Source organism: Gouania willdenowi, chromosome 18, assembly GCF_900634775.1.
Source record: "Gouania willdenowi chromosome 18, fGouWil2.1, whole genome shotgun sequence".
NCBI classification, from domain to species: Eukaryota; Metazoa; Chordata; class Actinopteri; order Blenniiformes; family Gobiesocidae; genus Gouania; species Gouania willdenowi.
Window position 1 is genome coordinate 10,101,572 of NC_041061.1, and position 23,161 is coordinate 10,124,732.

Here is a 23,161-nt window from a genome sequence, read left to right on the forward strand (position 1 = left end):
AAACTATTAGGTCTAGTTTGTTTGTTTTATTTACTAAAAAAAAAAGACCATCCATCCACATTGTGTAATCAATAATAAAGTCAAAATGTTGAGATTAAAGTTAAAATTTCGTGGATAAAGTTGAGATATAATTTTGAGATTAAAGTCCAAAAGACGAGATTGAAATTGAAAATTTGAAAATATACTCAAAATACAATATCGTGACAAAAGTATACGACAACAGTCTCCATTAAAACTGGCCCTAATCTGTTTCCGTAGCTCCTCAATAGTCACAGACGGACAGCTCCACCTCTTGGTTTTCCCTTCTGAACAGATTCAGTTTTTGGCAAATATCTCTTCAGAGAATCTCTTTGTTATTAAACCCAACTTTGAAGTGTAGTTTAACGCATACATGGCATTTTGTAGACGACTTGTCATATGGTGAATTGTCCCTCGTCAGTTTCCATAGATTTGATTTTATTCGCAAACCTTCGACTTTTATCACGATATTGTATTTTGAGTTAATTTTTCAAATTTCGACTTTAATCTTGTCTTTTCGTTTTTAATCTTGACATTTTGGCTTTGATCTCAACATTTCGACTTTGATCTCGACACTTCGACTTTGATCTCGACACTTCAACTTTGATCTCGACATTTCGACTTTATTCTTGATTTGCCCAAAATGATTTTCTCCATCAAAATTGGCCCTAATCCGCCTCCGTATGTATCACTTCATACTAAAGGTGGGGCACACCATTGGCAGTTCTCCAGTCCTTTATTGTGGCAGTGCAAACTCACTCTATACTTCCCATGAGCTAAAGCTCTCTCTCAGGTTATCTGGGACAGGTCTGCTTTCTGTTCTCCGACCTATCAGACCAAACACGGCAAAGCAGCTTCAGTTTTATGTTCATAACTGGAACTAAGTGCCAGACAGCTGGAGCTCTGCTGAGTCTCTGCATGCTTTGGATTCTATAGGAAAGATTCACCTTTTCACTGCGGCTTTTTAATGAGATTACAAATCACTCTAATGCTGAGTTAATGTCAGTGCCTATTAACCATGAATGGTAAATGTAGAACTGCTTTAAATTTCATGTATTTTCCTGCTTGTTTTGAAACCTCATCCACCACAATAGGTCAGATTTTGCTCCCTGTGTCCAAAGATTGTTTTTCCTTCATCTTTAACTGGACCAACTTTGATAGAAATGGATTGTTTTGCAATATTTCTGGTTCTTCACTTCATGGATGAAATAGATGATTGGACTGATGTCCCTCTGCTGATGAATTTTTGAATTATGTAGGATTAATGGATGCTTGGAAGAAGTACAGTGGAAGATACCACAGTTGAAAAACCTTTGTGTTAGGAGCGATTACAGTGAGTTGTTTTTATATTGTCTTGCATTTCTTTTGGGCATTTTTGTTATTATCTTCGCCAGTAAGGTTATTTTCCACTGTTTGTGTATTTGTTTGTTAGCAGGATTCTGTCAGAAGTACTTAACAGTTTTTGATTAAAAAAAAGACACATACATTTGGAAGATTCCAATAAATTTTGGGGTTTTTTTTCGGATCAATTTACTGATTTCTGGATCAGTTTCAAAAATGGAAAACTCCCTATATCTCGTCATTTTCAAAGTTTTCATTGTTCATAATTGACCAATCTTTATTAAAATTGGCTGAGTTATGTTTGGTTGTTCCAAAGTTTCATCTGGATTGGATCCGAATCGTGCATTTCATCATGATTTATCTAAAAAAAAAAAAAAAATGGGGTTACCCATACATTTGGACCATTTGTTATTAACGGGTATATAAGTTTCTTCTAAGCCTTTAAAGTGTGAATGATTACGGTACCATGATCAGGATCATTGATCCAGATAACTGCTGCCGCTCACATTTCTCTTGTTTTGTATAATTTTCTCTAATTTTTCTGTATTTTTGCAGTTGTCTGTGTGTTTTTGGCTGTAATTTAGTGTATTTTTGTAGTCATTTTATATATTTTTCTGCCATTTTGAGTTTTTTTTTGGAGCCACTTTGTGCGTTTACTTTTGGGGCCGTACAAAATTAGCATCACACATTTATCGATACACAGCATTATGTAGATGACTACGATCTGTTGTTTGTCGTCATATGGTGAATTGGCCCTCGTCAGCTTTCGTAGATGTGACTTTATTAGCAAACGGACAAAATTTCGACTTTAATCTTGTCTTTTTGACTCTAATCTTGACATTATATTAAAACGTTATCCTCAAAATTTCAACTTTATTCTTGAAATTTCAACCTTAATCTTGACATTTTGACATTATTCTCAAAAGTTCAACTTTAATCTTGACATTTCAACTTAATTCTTGAAATTTTAAACTTTAAGATTTACATTTCAACTTTATTCTCAAAATTTAAACTTTAATCTTGACATTTCAACTTTATTCTCAAAATTTCAACTTTATTATCGATATTTCAACTTTATTCTCAAAATTTTGACTTTATTCTCAAAATTTCAACCTTATTTTAAAAAAATCTCTACTTTAATCTCGACATTTCTACTTTATTTTCGAAATTTCAACATTAATCTCGACGTTTCTACTTTATTCTCGAAATTTAAATTTTAATCTTGACCTTTCAACTTTGTTCTCAAAATTTTAACTATATTCTTAAAATTTTGACTTTATTCTTGAAATTTCAACTTTATTCTCAAAATTTCTACTTAATTTGTGAAATTTCAACCTTCATCTCAACATTTCAACTTTATTCTTGATTGATTTGGCCCAAATTATTTTTTCCATCAAATGTGTCGCTAATCTTCTTCCGTAGATCCACAGGTTTGAAGATGATATCAGTATATATATATATATATATATATATGTGTGTTTTTATATTTTTGATTATTTTTTACATCTTCTTCTAGTTCGTCGTTGAAAACTTTCAGTCAACTCCTTCTCACAGAAACTCAAAGTTTTGTGGCTCACGTCATGGTTTCACGGTTAGTTTGACATGTTTAAGCACAGTTTATCTTTATGAGCGCCGCAGGGCAAACCGGGCTCTGCAGCTTATCTCATAATGCTCCGACTAAGTTCTCACTCGCCAAGTTTGCTTCAGTCATGCCTCGCTGGAATATAAAGGGGGAAAGAGGGTGGCTGAAGGTAATTGTCCACAGTGGATGGCTCTCAGATGTGAGACAAAACTGATGCAGATGGAAATATTAGTAAGAGATGCGATGGAGGGATGGAGGGAGGGAGGGAAGAGGCTTGATTGGAGAAGAGGAAGTGTTCCCAGAGAAAGGCATAAAACTGATTGATGACTTCCCTCGAGGAATGTTTCCCCAGGTGTGCTTGGTGTGTGTGTGTTTGTGTGTGTGTGTGTGTGTGTGTGTGCACGGTTACAGCACACTTAAGAAATGCTATCCTTGGAACCGAGACAAGTGCAATAAAGCAAATTGAGGGGTGAAATGTCACGTTTAAGCCTCGATATTGCCTTTCGGCTGCGTAAACACTGCAGCTTTTCTGTGGCTCGGGGTGCAGGTGGAGGTAAATTAGTTCATATCTTGTGAAATAATCAAACATAAACAATGGCTGATGACATAGGTGGCCATAAATTTGCGTTAATATGTTGAAAACTCCCACGGTGGTCCATGTGGCAGGTGTTGTGTGTAGGCCAGAGACAAACCAAATATCACTAATGTGTGATTATAGAACACAACACCATAAACGCTGCATCGATACACACAAATATTGCCATAATAATACTGTAAGTGTGAAGATGATTTTCTTTTATAGCTCTAAGTACAAAGCTTTAGAGATATAAAGCAATAGCTGATTACTAAAAATTACAATATGTTATTCTCCAAATGCGTCGCCTTGTTTTCTTTACATTTCTTTACAATCTTGAGCTGAGAATAGTTTGCAAATGAAACCAAACAAAGTATAAAATCAAACAATAACTTTATCAATTTGTGGCACAAAAACAAATCATGAATTAAACCAGAGTAAACGATGACAATAAGTAACAAAGAGGAAGAACTAAGGCAACTTTTACAAGACTTCAGGTCTCATGTTGAACATGTTGATCTTTCTCTTACTTATTGCAACCTTTAATGACATTTATTAAATAGATGTGTCTATCTGGAATTAACATGGAGACAGATTTTGTAAACATCATTTCCCTGAGTCAATATACCGACAATAAACAATATAAATATAGCCACATGCAGCCCTTGTTCTAATTTTGTGTGTGTCCCCCAGGTCAGAACAAATACAAAATTGCAAATGAAACAAACAAAATGACACATAACTTCTAGAAAAGCCCAAAATGACAATAAAAAAACAAAACTACAACGACATTACGAAAATTCTTCCAAAAATTCACAAAAAGACAGTTTAAGACATAAAGAACTTCCAGGAACACACAAAATGACAATAAAAAAAACCCTAAAACTACAAAAAAATGCACAAAACAACGATAGAAACACACAAAATTACAGAAAAATTTACAAAACAATACCCAAACTATAACGAAATGACCCAAATTCCCCCATAAACACACACATTTAAAACAAAAACACCAAAAAGACATGAAAATGCTCAAATCAACATAAAAAATATGCAAAATGACTCCAAAAACACACAAAATGACAATTTTGTGTGTTGGAAGTAAACACAGTGAACTTCCAGAATAACACAAAATGACGAAAACACCCAAACTACACTGAAAACACCCAAATTAAAAAAAAAAGCACCAAAAAGTCATGAAAATGTACAAACCAACATCCTGAAAATGTTCTTTACTTCCTCGTACAACATCACACCAACTATTAATTTCATGAACTTCACTATTATTTTCTTAGATATGAATTAATAAAGCTTTAGAAAATTATCTCCACACCATTAAACAACGGTGGATTTAAAAAAAAAAAAAAAACAATGAAAAGGGACAATGGGAGTTCCTCAAGGATTAGTCATGGGTCCCCTACAGATAATTACACATTGGGAACACACTTTCTACTGTAAAGAAAAGTAAAAACAAAACAAAAAAAACAACATTTTAAAACATACAAGTGATTTTAACAAGAATACAAGACAGTAGGTTTCATAGTCCAGTTTCATCACATTATGTGGGACTTTATAAAAATAAATCAGAGGACTTTATTAGCAGGTAAGTGCATCTGTAGAGCAGGGATTCTCAACCTTGTTGTTAGGACCCCATTTGGGGTCACAAGACACTGGGAGGGGGTTTCCAGATGCCTTCAAGAAACTAAGAATATATATTTTTTAACATTTTGAGCCCATTTTTGCTTTTACCCTTATTCTGCAATAATGCAAAAATTGCCATATTTGAACCTTTTTTCACCAGTTTTTCTTGCCATATTTTTGCTGTTTTAAATGCATTTTTGCTACATAACTCACATTTGTGCCACTTCTCCATCAAATTTCAATGCCCCTTTGCACATTTCTTTCTACTTTTAATACGATTTTGGCACTTTACAGCACTTTCAAACCTTTTTTCAACCACTTTTCCCACCTAATGTTGCATATGTTGACCCATTATTGTCACTTTTAACCTCTTTTCAACATATTTAACGCTTATTTTTCAAAATTTAACCACATCCATGATTTGTCCTGCCCATTATTTGCCAGTTTAAACTAATTGTTCCTACTTTTAAGCCAATAATGACACTTTGAACCCATCTTACGACTATTTCTGCCCATTTGTGGCCACTCTAATTTGCAACTTTTAACCAATTTATGTGGTTTTTTTAACAACCCATTTCACCACCTTTACCACCATTTTTGGTGACTTTTAAAACATTGTATTTCTGATTATAACAAGGAGTAGCATCTTTAAGATAACTGTGGACAAAATAATATTATTTCTGGATACCAGTGGATATTATTCAGATCAATAAATAAATGTGTTTATCACAGATTCATAGAACAATAGACCATCATTTTACTGACTTTATTGATGAGCCCCAAAAATCTCTCCCCTTTATTCCCCCTTATAGATGACCCTGTCTCCATATGACTATTCTTCAGTGTTCAGCTACAGTGGGGGTCTCCGGTCTCTAGAACCTTTATTTTGGGGGTTGCGGGCTGAAAAAGTTTGAGAACCACTGAATTAGAGTACTGTATCCATGTCTCCAGTAGTCACTGTAACATGTTAGAATGCTTTGGAGTGAAAGAGAAGAAAATAAACAATAAATCAGTGTAATTTACTGTCTTTTTTATGTAGAAACTAATGTTCGGAGCAGGAAACATGATCCTCTGATGGATCCTCCATCTTTCCTCTAAACCAAGTAGGATTTGGGACCAAATCGACATCCTGTTTCCTCCGACCCCCCACCTGATGCAGACCTGACAAAACCTCATAACTGCTCAGAGCACACATGAAAAATGGTTTAAATTCCACAGCTTTCCATCAATTTGTAATTGAATAATGGGTTTTTTTTTTTAATTATGAAAGATGTCTCGTAAAGAAAACCTGAGTTTTGACAGAAAGCTTTGGCTTCAGGAAGTCTCTGGCACGGAAAAGCAGAAAAGCAGAGCTGGAAAGTTACTGTTTTTTGCCAAAAACAACAACAAAGTCATGTTTTTCCCCAAGAGTTTTCCCTTCAACATGTTGCTGGCACACATGCCGACAGGTGCTGAACGATGACGGTGATGAGGAGCAGATTATTCAGGAAGGTCTGAGCCAACGCAGAAGAAGAGACATGAAGATCTTCTTCAGATGATGATGGGGATGATGATGTAATGGTGAGGGATCGGCTGCTAATCACTGCAGGACATCTTTATCAGGGTGAAGACGCTGAGCAGGAACAGCCCATGTTGTCCTCCTCCTGTTTCAAGTCAAAATAGCTTTGAGCTAATCAAGACTAAACACTGAAAAAACAAACATATGTCATTGCGGGTGTTTTAGGGAATACACAAGTCACTTAAAAAGCATCTGCTTGTCTTGATCTTCAGGGGAAGAAACTGAAAACATTTGTCGGGAAAGAGAAATATTACATTTCTTCAGGATCACATTAAGCAAAACATTTGTTGTTACAAAAACAACAAATATTCTAGAATAATGACTCATTGATGTTGATTTATAGACAGAGAAACACACAAAATGTCAATGAAAACAAACTACGGACAAATACACAGAACAATTGACACAAAATGACTCCAAAAATGCACAAAACCACAACAAAAACACACATGCTACAGGAAAATACCATAAACAATGACAAGAATTCCTCCAAAAACACACAAATTCACAACAAAATGACAGGAAAATGCTCAAAACTCACATTATTATTATGTTATTGTGGGTGTTTAGGAATACACAAGTGGGTTAAAAAGCATCTTCTTGTCTTGATATTCAGGGGAAGAAACTGAAAACATTTGCCAGGAAAGAAAACTATTAAATTTCTTTAGAAAATCATGTTATTAAAAAAAAAATAATAAATTCTAAACTAACAATTGGAGGAAAATATCTGAACTACATAATCATGATCATAAATTGAAGAATTGCATCACGCAATGTTTGGTAATGATGATGAATGGGGATTTATAGAAACAGAAAAACACAAAATGACAAAAAACTACAGAAAAATGCACAAAACAACAATTGAAAGTACACAGAATTACAAAAAAAATGACAAAACAAAAACAAAGACACAATATGACTCCAAAAATGCTCAAATCAACAATAGAAACACACAAACTTACAGAAAAATGCACAAGACAACAATTAAAAACACACATGCTACAGGAAAATACCACAAACAATGACAAAAAACACCAAAATTCCTCCAAAAACACACAAATTTACAACAAAAACACCAAAATGACAGGAAAATGGCCAAACTCACATTATTATTATGTCATTGCGGGTATTTTAGGGAATACACAAGTCAGTAAAAAAGCATCTGCTTGTCTTGATTTTCAGGGGAAGAAACTGAAAACATTTGCCAGGAAAGAAAACTATTAGATTTCATTTGGATCACATAAAGAAAATCATATTAAAAACAAATATTCTAAAATAACAATTGGAGGAAAATATCTGAACCAACTATATCGGTGGTTCCCAACATTCTTTGGATCGTGACCTCATTTTAATATCAAAATTCTTTTGGCGTCCCTAAAGACATTTCTTTCTAAAATGACTTTTTGGTTTAGTGTCAAGTTGTGTCAGCTCAGATATTTTTGAACTGCATTTTAATAAATTGATTTATATTTGACAAAGTGAAATTATAGTTATTTAAGATTGTCTGTTTTAATTTAAAAAGAAAAAAAAATAATAAAATAAATTGTTTACCAGGCGACCCCATTTAAACTTTAGGTGACCCCACATAGGGTCCCGACCCCAAGGCTGAAAAACATTGAACATCAACACACATTTTACCTTAACAAACATAAATTTAAGAATTGTGTCATGCAATGTTTGGTAATTATAATAAATCTTAAGTTTATAATATATAAAATAACGACAGCGTCTCAACCGTCTGACTCTTTGTGTTTTATTGTGAAAGTCATCCATGGAAACCAAAGGACATTTATAACAAGTCGTTTCTACCCTCTTGTGGCCAAACGTGGAACTGCTTTCAACAACGTTCTGCAGAAAGTTTTAGGTGAGATGTTCCTCTTTGAGGTGAAGATGGATGTTCAGTGGACTCCAGTCACCGCCTGCATAAAAACACATCATTTAAAACAGATTGTTTGTAAAGAAGTGACTAAAAACAGAAAATAATGGATCCAAGTCCTGCTTTTGTTTGGCCATTTTTATCATTGAATGTCTGCCTTTCATCGTGTTATAAACAGGCTGACTATAGGCACACCTGTGGATATGTACTGTATATATATATACATATATATGACCACTTGTATATACTTGATACCTTGTACGGCTACTTCCTGAAAATGGGTGCAACTTCCTGTGTGATAAACACGTGAAGTTAAAGAAAATGATTTGTAAGTTGTGAAATTGGCTCAAATTTCTTAAATGCTGTAGACAATAAAGTGCTGCAGACACTAAATAGGAACTTCTATCCTTTCACAATAAAACCCCTAGATTTTGTCTGTACACTAATATATACCTTAGGATTTTCTGCTTTGTTAATAAATAGCTTGGACTAAAAAAAAAAAAAAAAAAAAAATGAAGTATGATCATTAATAGTAAAATATTTAAGAAAAAGCTTTCCATCACATAAATTACATTTTTAAAGCTGTTGGTTACAAAAAATGTTAAGATAAAGACAATCATATAGACAATCATTGATGATTATGTGCTTGAAAAAAATTGCCACTCGAAAGTTTGTTTTGATCTTTACTGCAAACACCGTTATTGACATTGTTGAAAAAGTTTTGCACATTGCATTGTGGGATATGGAGTCCCGTAGATGAGCGTTTCTCAAATGGGGGTACCTGTACCAATAGGAGCACACAATGGCACTAGAGGGGTACTAGAGAGAGAGAGAGTGGAAAATTAACAAACGAAAGTTAAAATATAGGGTTTTTTAAAAGTTTATTTTTAATTACAAATATAGTAATAATGATGATGATAAAATTCCTGTGTTATCGCCTCAATCGAGACATTTAATTTCGTCCGGATTCGGATGTTTCCGTGCAAACCCCAGAATAAACACCCACCATTGTTTTTCCACAACTGTCAGTCTGAAAACACCAGAAATGTGTAGGGAAGTCACTTTGACAGAGTTTTTAGGGGCAAACACAAGAAATCTCAATGCATCCGTCTACAGGACTCCACATCCCACAATGCAATGCGCAAACATTTTCTGAGTGTGTTGACAGTGGAGATAAAAACAAACTTCTGAGTGGTAATTTAAACCATTTTACATCTTTTTTCCAGCAAATGCTTTTTGAATTAATGTACACGGAGGCCTACACTCTGAGATCTATGGACACAGGTCAGATAGTGGAGCCCAGAGCTCGCAGTGAACATGGTGATGCTGCTTTTAGTTGTTATGCTGCAAAGACGTGGAACAAACTGCCAGCAGAGCTGAAATCAGCATCTAACGTGAACATTTTTAAATCCAAGTTAAAGGCTCTTTTTCTCTACTGCCTATGACTGAGAGGGAGATTTTTAATCATATTATTGTTGATTTAATGTTTTTACTGCTGATTTTAAATGTTCTTGATTTTTAAACTGTTAAATGATTTCTTTTTCCACTTTATAATCATGTATAATCACGCTATACAAATAAATTAGCCTTGCGTATGGATTTGTCTGCTATATCATCATCTGAATGGAAGCATGTGTGCCTGCCAACCTTTAGATGCATCTTCTGTATTCACAGAAAACAGTAAAAGCATCTCCGTACGACTGAAAGCTTTCCCCGGGTGACGATGGAGGAGAAACCAGCAGCAGGTTGCTGAAAATCACCGAGCTTTGGGTCAACTAGAGCAGGCGGAGACAGAGAAACTTTACCAAACGGAACCACCAGGTGGCAGCAGCAGAGTGTAGAAATGTTGCATTTAACCATTAACCAACCATTGCTCTGGTTCCACACTCATACAGACCAGCTCTGATGACGTAGTCCCCGTTTGAGGACATCCGGCCGCTACAATCCGATCCCAGCGTCAGTCTGCGTCGATCCCCGGGACAGTCGCCATCAAATCTAACCCCCACCTCCATGCTGTCCTTAAAACACGTGACAACAATGGAGCTCACTGGACCCTCAGGGATGTGGTTGTGGTCCTGGTGTTGAGCTTCCAGTGCTTCCAGTTCAGCGTAAGACAGGAACAGAGGTTTGGTTTGGTACGTGTATGTGTGAACCATCAGCAGGTCACACACTAACCACAGACACATGAACACGTGCACAGGAGACATTCTGTGTAGCGTGGTGAGAGCTCAGAGGAAGGGTCTCATCAGGACTGAGTGGAAACACCTGCACCAGGTTGGTGTGAGAAACCAAACAACCCGACGTGTATTAAAAATATTTATTAGAATGAAAAACTGTGCATACTGCATAATATGAGGTAAAGATAGCAGGTAAACATGTTGTTTAAGAAGAGTTTTAACTTTTAAACTGTCATTCCTGTCATTTTAAAGTTCTCCAGCGTCATGAGTCTTTTCTTCCTGCTCTGCTCCTCCTTTGGTTCCCATGTCTCCTTTCCACACTTCCTTCAGGCATTCTGCAGAGACACCAAAGTAAAAACAAGCAAGTAAATAAAGTTTAGTGTGAAAGGTTGCATAGTGCATTGGTTCTCCACCTTTTAAAAATAAAAAAGTGCCAGAGACCGGGGATCCTCACTGTACTCGAAGGTGGTTGAATATTTTATTATTCATCGGAATATTATCCACTGTTATCCAGGAAGTTTATTATCATTTGTGCCATTGTATACAGTCAATTTAAAGATGTAAATCCTTGTTTTAATCAGAAATAAAATGGGTCAAAACTGACCTAAACTGGTGGAAATGTGGTGAAATGGGATTTTAAAAACCACAGAAATGGGTTAGAGTGGCCAAAACGGACAGAAAAAGTGGTAAAAAGGATTCAAAGTGTCACTATTTGAACAATTGGTTTAAACTGGCAAATAATGGGCGTAAAAGTTACAATAATGGTTCAACATATGCGACATTAAGTGGGGAAGTGGTGGAAAGGGTTTATAGGTGCCGGAAATGTCTTGAAAGTGGAAAAAATGTGCAGAAAAGGTATTGAAATGTGATGAAGAAGTGGCAGAAATGGGAGTAATGTAGCAAAAATTCACTAAAAGGAGACGGAGCATGGTTGGTGTAGTTGAGAAGTTTGGTGTAGCTGCAGAAAAAGGGTATAAATAAGCAAAAATAGGATCAAATTGTTCAGAAAATGTTCTGGTGTCCCCCTCCCAGTGTCTTGCAACCGCAAATGGGGTCCTGACCCCAAGGTTGAGAACCCCTGACATCGTGAGCCTTGTTTCTGAGCTCGTGTTTTTTTTTTTTAAGTTGGTGCTTTTAGCACCTCCTGTGGTTCTAATCAGGAACTGCTGCACTAAGGAGACTTGGTAAGTTTAACCCTCAAATACTGGTGCTTTTTTTTAATTCCAGTCTGCATTGTCTGCTCTTTCTTTATATTTATCACCTTGCTCTGACGTCTTCAGGATGTGCTTCTCACACAGGAAGTTCTCCAGCCTCTGGTCTTGGTGATGGAAGTACCAGTCCTCCACCACGTCCTCGTACTGCTCCAGCATGGTCTCACACTGAACACACACACACACACACACACATAACTGCATTAGTAAACACATATTATTTAAAACACAAAACTATGAATTACTCTCGTGTTGTTTCAACTTTTAGCAAAAAACAAATGAATGTCGTCTAAAAGTTTTAAATGATCAGGTGCACCTGTTTCTTCATGTCGGTGACTTCAGCGGACGGTTCGTCCCACAGCTCGTACGGCATTCCCAGGTCCACTTTCACTCCTTTACCCACCAGGTTCTTCAGCGTGGTCATGGTCTGACTGGTTCCCTGTTGTCACACCAACAAAACGTTGACTTCCTGCTCGGGTCACGTGATCAGCTTTAAAGAGATCCTCCACTTTTTTTTTTACATGTTCGGCCTAAAATCACTGAAATGTACTTATTGAGAAGATCTATGCCAAACAAAACGCATTATTATGCACCATATTCATTTTATTGACTTTTAAAAATGGGACTATTTTACCGTTTACCGCCATCTTGGAATCAGGTGATTGATGACGTAAATGTCCTCTTGGAGTGAAGCATTCAGCCTGCTTTTTAGATCATTTAGAAGCTTTTTTTTTTTTTTTTTTTAACTTTACACAAACCCACAGAGATAAATACAGGTAACAAACGTAGTTGGAGCTTTAATACATGCTGCACTTGATACGTTTTTGTATTAAATCATCCATCTTTAAATGTGTATTTTCACTGAGACATTGAGGTAAATTAGTTTTTAGGTGTTGCAGATGGGATTTTGTTAAAGACGCAGGAGATGTTTTAAAATGCAAAGTGGATTTTTCTAAAATATGAAGAAAAAAAATGTTAAGTTTGACATGTTTTGAAATGAGTTAAAAAGTTGTTGGTTAGTGGCTAGTTAATAGGAACATGAAGATTTCCCATAAAATGTAATGAAAATTAAACGAGTGTTGCATGTTGAAACATTTCTTGCCTTTTTTAAGTTACTGCTAGTTTTCCTTCTTATCTTACCCTTTATTTAAAATGAAACCGTGAAAATGTGCATCAGCGACGTAGCAACGTGGCGGCCATCTTACCTCAGACAGCTGGCCTCGCTCATTACGTCAATGTCAATGATACATGTACTATTTAAATAACCCTAACTTGCTCCATTTTCAACACGTACAAGCATCCTACGTCATACCTACAGTACATATAATAAGGTTTGTAAATCTGTCAGTATTTAATCGAGTTGAGGGTATTTTTGTTTAAGCTGATCACACACCTTCCAACACCTTGTAGAGCATCAGAATGTCAGAACGTCAGTTGTCTGAGGTAAGATGGCCGCCTTTGGGCTACGCTGGCGAATCCCGCTAGCGCCATCTAGTGTTTATATATATCTATGCTTTAGCCAGCGGCGTTTCCTGTTTTTGCCTCCAGCCGCCATTAAGTGGTCTATCAGGTTTGGTTTACAAGTAAGGATAAAGGTAAAGCTTTTTTTTGTACAACCCTATTTCAATACATTAATACAGACATATATATATATATATATTTATAAAAACAAATCCAACTATCAGTTTGTGCGTTCTAAACCTGCTGCCAAGATTTCCCAAATCATTGGAAATGTATGTACAATGGTTTGGTTAGGCATAGAACTTCTAATAATTCCATTTTAAAGATTTTAGGCCAAACTTGTAAAACCAGTGGAGGATCGTTTAAAGGTGGACTGACCTTGGCGTAGCGTAGACTTCCAGGCCTCTCTGCGTGAACGCTGTACTGCAGGATGCCTTCACAGATGTTGTCCACGGCCTCAGTCAAACGGGTCTCCCTACACATCAACACACAGATCGTCAACTACCCACGATGCAATGCTTTAAAACCCTAAGAATTCTAAAGCTATTTAAGGATACTTATGGTTGACGAGTGTGTTCTCCTTACGACGTGTTGTATTTGATCTTGCGTCTCCTCTTGCCCGTGTCCAGCACCTCCCCCACCTCCAGCACCTCCTTGGACCGACCCGTCCTCTCTAGCGCCTCCTGCAGCTCCACCGTCAGGAACTTACACACTAGAGGATGAAGAAGATCCATTAACAGCTGCTCTTCATTTAATACATTCTAACCACAGCACCAGCGACCTCTTTAAACACGGAATAATACACACAAACGTTGACACTTTTATTCCCAATCCCGTTAGATCTCGGAAGCTAAACAGGTCTGGGTCTGGTTAGTATGTGGATGGGAGACCACTGAGAATTCCAGGTGCCACAGTGGGATGTCAGTCACCCCGGTGGTATCTGTCATTGTGTCGTTGGGCAAGGCACTCCACCCACATTGCCTAGTATGAATGTGTTGTGTGTATGCACTGCAGCATTTCACTGTCTACCCCCCGTCATCACGCACAGACTAGAATGGCCAGGCTGAACCTTAAGCATGAAAAATAGTGTTTATTAATAAATAGCTTTATCATTACTGTTCTAAAATAACATTTGTGATGAGATTTTAAAAAAAGGTCAACATTTTTATTTTTCTTTAAAAAAGTTCACACTTTTTTTTTATTTCTATTTGTACCTACAACAATGGGGGCATTTTTTTCTTCATTATTTAAAGGGGGTTGTAGCAGAAATAGTTTGGGAACCAGTGGTCAAACAGAAATTAGGAGAGAGTAATTTATTCATCTTAATATAACTTCTTTTTAAATTTACAAGTCATCTGTTTATCACAGAAGAAGGCGTTACCATATGTTGGGAAGTTGCACTACCAGGAATAAGAGGAGTATACTTATATAAGTGTCATAATAACAAGAAATGACACACATGAAAAAAAGAGTAAAATATTAAGACTGTAATTTTTTTAAAAAAAGCATTATTTCTAAACAACAGTTTGCTAACTGCTAACTTCTCTCATAGTTTTCTAGAATAGTCTTCTCAACCTTGAGGTCAGGACCACATTTGGGGTCACGAGATGAAACTAAGAATATTTTTTTTAACAATTTATGTCAATTTTTTGCTTATTTTTACCCTTTTTCTGCAACTACACCTAACTTGCCATATTTTAACCTATTCTCGTCACTATTTCTTGCCATATTTTTTCTCCATTTAATGGATTTTTGCTACATTACTCCCATTTCTGCACATTTTTCCCCACTTTCAAGGCATTTTCAGCACTTATAAACCTTTTCCACCACTTTTCCAACCTAATGTCATATAAGTGGACCCATTATTGTCACCTTTAACCTCTTTTCACCATATTTCAAGCTTATTTTGACATTTTAACCACATTTGTCATGCCCATTATTTGCCAGTTTAAACTAAGTGTTCCAATATTGACAATTTTAACCCTTTTTCCATCCATTTTTGGCCACTCAATTTGCAACTCTTTTTCCCCAAATTTTTAATTTTCTTTTTTTTTTCTAATTTACAACTTTTAACCAATTTCTGTGTGTGTGTTTTTTTTTTTTTTTTAAAAAAAATCCCATTTCACCACCTTTTCTAACATTTTTATTTTTTTTTTGTGGTCAATTTTTAACTTATATTTCTGACTAAAACAAGGATTTACATTTTTAAGATGACTATATACTACGGTGCAAATAATAATACACTTCCTGGATAACAGTGGATATTATTTTGATAAATAAATAAATGTGATTATCACAAATTCATTAATTTTACAATTAACAAGAAAAAAAAAAAGTATATTTCCTATCAACATCTTGGTGGCAGATACCATAGCACACCTTCAGAGGTGTTGCTTGAGCAGTATAAATGGATTATGATCATTACGTTTGGATAAATATACACACTTTTTAAGCACGTAGTTACTCATTACTCTCTGGTTGATAAACAGTCGTAATAACGCCTGTTTAAAATAGTCCTACCTTCACATTTGTTGGGAAGTCTATCACCTTCCTCCGCACTGACTCCACTATAAAGACCAAAAAGCAGTAAAACGATAAAAAGCTTCATTATTTACACTAACTATTTAATCCTAAACTCTGGGTGACATCAGCCACGTCTGGAAGACAACGGCCACATCGGCGTGAACGGCGCATGCACAGTGAGTCGTTACAGGCATGGCTAGTCGAGGGCCGATCAGACTGAAGATGAAAGACAAATTAACAGGCAGCGAGAGAGGATAAACAACAGGTTTTAACTTAAACTTACACATTTAAAACATACATTTCGGTACGTATCTACGCTTATACAATTTTTATGTTGTTTAATATTCCCCGTTTTACTTTTTTGTTGTTGTCCTTTTAGCTTTTGACGGTGTATTGTTTTTTTTCCCGTCTCATTTTGTTGTTTTTTGTGTTTTTTTTTTTTTTTTTTTTTTTGGTGGTTAACATTATTTTTTTTGTCTTGTTCTGTAAATGTTTTTTTTGGCCTTGTTGGCGTTGTTTTTTGGATATGTATTTTTATATTTTTAATTATTTCTAATTTATTTCACATGTGGTGCTGCTTAATCACCTGAGTTTTCTCTTCATAATTAGCATAATTCATGTTTTCAAGAAGAAAAAAAAAACATAACAAAGCCTTGTTTGATTTTATATTTTCAACAATAATATTAATTAATTATAAATATATGATAAGATAATATTATTGCTGTCATCTCATTTGTTTTTAATTTACTCCGTTTTTCATCAGGAATTGAGGCCGTATTTTGTCCTCACATAATTCTAATAGTCTTTTAGTGTTTATTTTAATGTTTGTGTTTTTAGTTTTCTATATTTTACTTTAATTTATAAAGTTGATTTTTTTTTTTAAAGTGAAAATTCCAGCATATTAATTAAAAATCTATCATTATCAACTATCTATGCTTTTACTATTCCAGGCCACACGATGGCGCCAGAGCCCATTGCATTATTTTGATGATTTTAAAATGTTTTAAAGGTACACCACACATAGGTCGCCAGTCACTGCAGCACTGCAGCATTTCACTGTCTACCACAGTGGTTTCCAAACTGGGGGGCACGCCCCCCCGTCATCACGCACAGACTAGAATGGCCAGGCTGAACCTTAAGCATGAAAAATAGTGTTTATTAATAAATAGCTTTATCATTACTGTTCTAAAATAACATTTGTGATGAGATTTGAAAAAAAGGTCAACATTTTTATTTTTCTTTAAAAAAGTTTACACTTTTTTTTTATTTCTATTTGTACCTACAACAATAGGGGCATTTTTTTCTTCATTATTTAAAGGGGGTTGTAGCAGAAATAGTTTGGGAACCAGTGGTCAAACAGAAATTAGGAGTGAGTAATTTATTAATCTTAATATAACTTCTTTTTAAATTTACAATTCATCTGTTTATCACAGAAGAAGGCGTTACCATATGTTGGGAAGTTGCACTACCAGGAATAAGAGGAGACTACTTATATAAGTGTCATAATAACAAGAAATGACACACATGAAAAAAAGAGTAAAATATTAAGACTAATTTTTTTAAAAAAAACATTATTTCTAAACAACAGCTTGATAACTGCGAACTTCTCTCATAGTTTTCTAGAATAGTCTTCTCAACCTTGAGGTCAGGACCACATTTGGGGTCACGAGATGAAACTTAGAATATTTTTTTAACAATTTATGTAAATTTTTTGCTTATTTTTACCCTTTTTCTGCAACTACACCTAACTTGCCATATTTTAACCTATTCTCGTCACTATTTCTTGCCATATTTTTGCTCCATTTAATGGATTTTTGCTACATTACTCCCATTTCTGCCACTTCTCCATAGAATTTCAATGGCTTTTCTGCACATTTTTCCCCACTTTCAAGGCATTTTCAGCACTTATAAACCCTTTCCACCACTTTTCCAACCTAATGTCATATAAGTGGACCCATTATTGTCACCTTTAACCTCTTTTCACCATATTTCAAGCTTATTTTGACATTTTAACCACATTTATCATTTGTCATGCTCATTATTTGCCAGTTTAAACTAAGTGTTCCAATATTGATAATTTTAACCCTTTTTCCATCCATTTTTGGCCACTCAATTTGCAACTCTTTTTCCCCAACTTTTTAATTTTCTTTTTTTTTTTTTTTTTTTTTCTAATTTACAACTTTTAACCAATTTCTGTGTTTTTTTTTTTTTTTTTTTTTTTTAATCCCATTTCACCACCTTTTCTAACAGTTTTTTTTTTTAATGTGGTCAATTTTTAACTTATATTTCTGACTAAAACAAGGATTTACATTTTTAAAATGACTATATACTACGGTGCAAATAATAATACACTTCCTGGATAACAGTGGGTATTATTTTGATAAATAAATAAATGTGGTTATCACAAATTCATTAATTTTACAATTAACAAGAAAAAAAGAAAGTATATTTCCTATCAACATCTTGGTGGCAGATACCATAGCACACCTTCAGAGGTGAGAGCAGTCCCTGTTGCTTTAGCAGTATAAATGACACATCGGCGTGAACGGCGCATGCGCAGTGAGACGTTACAGACATGGCTAGTCGAGGGCCGATCAGACTGAAGATGAAAGACGAATTAACAGGCAGCGAGAGAGGATAAACAACAGGTTTTAACTTAAACTTACACATTTAAAACATACATTTCGGTACGTATCTACGCTTATACAATTTTTATGTTGTTTAATATTCCCCGTTTTACTTTTTTTTGTCGTCCTTTTAGCTTTTGACGGTGTATTTTTTTTTTTCCGTCTCATTTTGTTGTTTTTTGTGTTGATTGTTTTTTTTTTTGTTTTTTTTTTTTTTTTTTGTAGTTAACATTACTTTTATTGTCTTGTTCTGTAAATGTTTTTTTTGGCCTTGTTGGCGTTGTTTTTTGGATATGTATTTTTATATTTTTAATTATTTCTAATTTATTTCACATGTGGTGCTGCTTAATCACCTAAGTTTTCTCTTCATAATTAGCATAATTCATGTTTTCAAGAAGAAAAAAAAACATAACAAAGCCTGGTTTGATTTTATATTTTCAACAATAATATTAATTAATTATAAATATATGATAAGATAATATTATTGCTGTCATCTCATTTGTTTTTAATTTACTTACTAATTTACTGTTTTTAGTTTTCTATATTTTACTTTAATTTATAAAGTTGATTTTTCAAAAGTGAAAATTCCAGCATATTAATTAAAAATCTGTCATTATCAACTATCTATGCTTTTACTATTCCAGGCCACACGATGGCGCCAGAGCCCATTGCATTATTTTGATGATTTTAAAATGTTTTAAAGGTACACCACACATAGGTCGCCAGTCCACCTCAGGATTAATAACACACAGGGGAAATGTAGTTTTCCATACATGAACAAAAAGGAACAGAGGGAAGATAAATCTTGTATTATCTGTTCCTAATAACAACTTTAAAAATTTAATCAATTAGATTCCACAACATTCCACCCCAGCTCCTCACCTGGTCACAAATCACAACGAAAACAGCGTAATTTTCTCTTACAGTTCTGCATTTACTCAGAATTTTGTCTTTACAAAATTAAGAAAACGTACAAACACTTGTACATTTAAATTCCACAGTTTAACTCCATAAAGAGATTTCTGTTTCAATGATGTCCAATTAAATATTCCGGAAGTTATATTTTCTTCAAAATTACATTGAACATTATCTGGCAATTTGTTTAGCGTTCCACATAATAATCAGAATTCTTAATTCAACATGATCCTTGAATTTAAATGGTTTATTTTTTAATAAATATATGATTAGTGTGCTCTCTGTAACCTTTCTTACTGATAATTTTAATTGCTCTTTTTTGCAGCAGGAACAAGGGCTTAGTGGTACTGATATATGTTACACCAGACTTCAGTACACTAACTGAAATATGAGAGAATCATCAAGGAAGAAAGCATACTCAACAAGCTGCAATCAAACAAATCTCTAACTTTATATAAAATGCCAATACTTTTGCTGACCTTTTTTTTTTTACATAATCAATATGAGCTTTCCAATTTAATTTTTCGTCTAAAACAACACCGAGAAACTTAACTTCCTTAACTCTTAATGGAAAAATGTAATTGACCCCAACCCTGGAATGATTATATGTCATATATTGATTTTTACACCTTATACAGCAACGCCCAACAAACCATGGAAGGAGGTCGCCTTCTGTCGGGCACAAGCAGTATCACACACACACACACACACACACACACACACACACACACACACACACGCACACACACACACACACACACACACGCACACACACACACACACACACACACACCCTGAGTCCCATAGAGGAGAAGAGGAGACACATATAGAGCAGAGCAACGCTGAGACCATGACAGGATGAGGACGGAGAGAGAAGATGAACCACACAGACCCACAGCAGAGGTAAGTGATACACACACACACACACACACACACACAAGCACACACACACACTGGTGTCCCCCTGCTGCAGGTCAAACAGGTCACACTGAGTTTTGAAAGCACTACGTGTGAAGATATGAGCGTTGTGAGTCCTTCCAACACCATGATTTTGTGTTTATGTCGCAGTTTGGTGAGTGTCTACCTGTTGTCTGAGCTTGGGGAGATAGAGTTACACACACACACACACACACACACACACACACACACACACACACACACACACACAGAGTTGTACACTAACTACAACAGACAGTATAGTCAGTCGATATATCAAGCATTAGGCAGTGTAACAGTGTAACTCGTATTGTTTTCCTGCAGGTTTAGGACCACATGAGATGATCCAAACACAGGAATAACGGAGTGAACCTCAGATGCTTTGTGATAAAGAGGAAATGTACTGAGGAGTATGAACGATAAGAAGACTCCAAAATCCTGAATCGGCCGTCCTAGCTCTGTTATAGAAGCTCAGACCGAGGGAAGCCAGTGGATCTCGAGTGACTGAAAGGTAAAACCACGTCAGCCATGGCTGGGTAAACATCATCAGTAGGAGAGTGCTGGATTATTATTTCATAGCATGGATAGTGAATATAATGCAGATCAGATGTTATCGTATTTTACATTATTTATAGCATTTCCAGCAATGTTATTTTTGTCTTTGTTTTTAAATAGTATGTTAAGGTTTCATTAATTCAGACAACTGTTACTTAGGAAATCCACTTTGATCTCCTGACATGTTTTGACTGACAACTGCCAGTCAGAGGCATCTGCTGATCGCTTAGATTTTTTTTTTTTCCAAAGTTTCCTTGACTTTTGCGTCGTAATTCCATCAAGATTATTTTTGTCTTCTTTTTGAATATATGTTATGGTTTTGTTTAATCAGACAAATGTTCCTTAGGAAATCCACTTTGATCTCCTGACATGTTTCGACTGACAACTGCCAGTCTTCGTCAGTGGCGTCTGTTAAGGTTTCATTTATACAGACACAAGTGTTCCTTATAGGAAGTTGTCTGAATAAATAAAACCTTAACATATTATTGAAAAAGAAGACAAAAATAATCTTGCTGGAATTACTACACAGAAGTCAAGGAAACTTCAAAGAAATGATCAAAGCAATCAGACTCGTTCCAAACATGTCAGGAGATCAAAGCGGATTTCCTGAGGAACATTTGTCTGAATAAAAGAAACCTTAACATATGTATAGTATCTATCTATAAAGCAAGGAATCTCTGTCTTTGTGTGTTTGTTCCTCAAATATCTCTGCAAATCAGGCTCAAATTGACCTGAGACTTTCAACATGGATGCTGCTTGGTTCAAGGGTGTGCAACGTCAGATTTGTTTGGATCGCAATGATACCGTTCATAAATTATTTCATATAATTGTCTTAAATGTAGCTTTGCAGAACAGCTCAATGTTGACAGGTAGTCATGGTAACTCAGGATAAGTTGAAAGCTGCGTAGAATCTACATGAGTGACTGCACAAAGGGCTTTTACAAATTACTGAAGTAGGTCTAATATCGTAAAAATACACCTTGTAAATATTGACCAGCAGGCGTCCTCAGTGCGTAACGTTTGTAACTAAGGCGAGCAATAATAATAATAAAAGTGTGTGTGTGTGCGTGTATGTGTGTGTGTGTGTGTGTGTGTAAAATGATGCTGACTTGAATAGACTGACCATACGTTATTGGTTATTTCATGATGAAACACTATTTATTTGTGTGTGTGCGCAATGTATTCATTCTGAGCACTTCTTATTAAAATGGTGAATTCGACGCATCGTTAAAACGTATAGTTTAATTTGTCAAAGTTACACGACAACATGTCACATGCACGCAAAGTGATTATTGTCTTTTCTGCTTTAATGAAATATTAGCCCCCAAAATAACTTTTTAATAATAAAAGCAACAATAAACCCCCCGGTATAATACAATTAATAATACAATACAATTTATGCACCATGGAAAAGATTACAGCAAGACTGTGATCGAAGTTAGGAAAATCTGGGAGCCAATTTTGCAAAGAGTTACTAGAACTCCAAAAAATTAAGCAATCGATTACCTCAATTTAAAAAAAAAAAAAATTTTCCAGAGCTTAAAAGGTTGGATGACTGACTACTGGTACTTTTTGATAATAGTTAAATTAAAGTGCTGTATGGATGAAGTTGAACTTTCGGGCTTACAGTGTAGACTCTTCTATTTAGATATGTGTTATTTATTTATTCATTTATTTATTGTTTTTGCTTGATGTACTGTATGATTTTTTTTTTTAGTGTGTATGCTTTGATTAATTCAATTTATTTATATCTGTCCTTGTCTTTATGTAGGGTGAAATGATGAAGCAACAATTAAATGTGAAAAACAAACCCCTATTTTATGAAATTAAACATTTTTAAAAAGTTGCCACACACACACACACACACACGGAGTGCACCCTCTGTCCTCTCGCTGACCTGGGGTCACGATGCTTCTCATACTCACACACGCTGCTGAGTCAGTGACCCCCTGCAGTTCATATCACTGATGATTTAAACAGTGCCATTAACTTGGTGTACTATCACTATCACTCACACATACACACACACGCACACACACACACCAAACACGCTGAAATGCCGCCAACTTACCAAAGGACATACTCTCCTGCTGCAGGTTTTCTAAGACACTGATACAAATGTGGGTTTAGAACGTGTGAAACTCCAGGCCTGGGAGCCAAATCCAG

The 23,161-nt window shown here is 35.3% G+C and overlaps 2 protein-coding genes across 3 annotated transcripts in view; one reads left to right on the top strand and one right to left on the bottom strand.

Annotated features, from left to right (window-relative positions):
- Positions 1 to 10,893: 10,893 nt before the first annotated feature.
- On the bottom strand, positions 10,894 to 16,119 carry cnpy4 (canopy FGF signaling regulator 4). Its single transcript, XM_028474910.1, has 6 exons — positions 15,960 to 16,119; positions 14,025 to 14,151; positions 13,818 to 13,914; positions 12,295 to 12,417; positions 12,029 to 12,146; positions 10,894 to 11,102 (listed from the first exon to the last, which is right to left on the bottom strand). The coding sequence occupies exons 1-6, from the start codon at positions 16,045 to 16,047 to the stop codon at positions 11,014 to 11,016; spliced, it is 642 nt and encodes a 213-aa protein (XP_028330711.1). The 5' UTR covers positions 16,048 to 16,119; the 3' UTR covers positions 10,894 to 11,013.
- Positions 16,120 to 18,546: 2,427 nt separating this feature from the next.
- The window catches only part of LOC114480438 (calpain-5), a 36,372-nt gene continuing 31,757 nt past the window's right edge, over positions 18,547 to 23,161 (top strand). For both annotated transcript variants that reach the window (XM_028474566.1, XM_028474567.1), the window contains exons 1-3: positions 18,547 to 18,649; positions 20,143 to 20,407; positions 20,765 to 20,951. The gene's annotated coding sequence lies outside the window, so the exon portion shown is untranslated. The remainder of the gene's footprint in view (positions 18,650 to 20,142; positions 20,408 to 20,764; positions 20,952 to 23,161) is intronic.

Excerpts from the sequence above, each read along its gene's own strand:
- cnpy4 (XM_028474910.1), bottom strand. The coding sequence starts at position 16,047 with ATGAAGCTTTTTATCGTTTTACTGCTTTTTGGTCTTTATAGTGGAGTC. Across the intron at positions 14,152-15,959 it reads ACTTCCCAACAAATGTGAAG|TGTGTAAGTTCCTGACGGTG; the intron begins GTAGGACTATTT and ends TTCATCCTCTAG. Across the intron at positions 11,103-12,028 it reads CCTGAAGACGTCAGAGCAAG|AATGCCTGAAGGAAGTGTGG; the intron begins GTGATAAATATA and ends GTGTCTCTGCAG.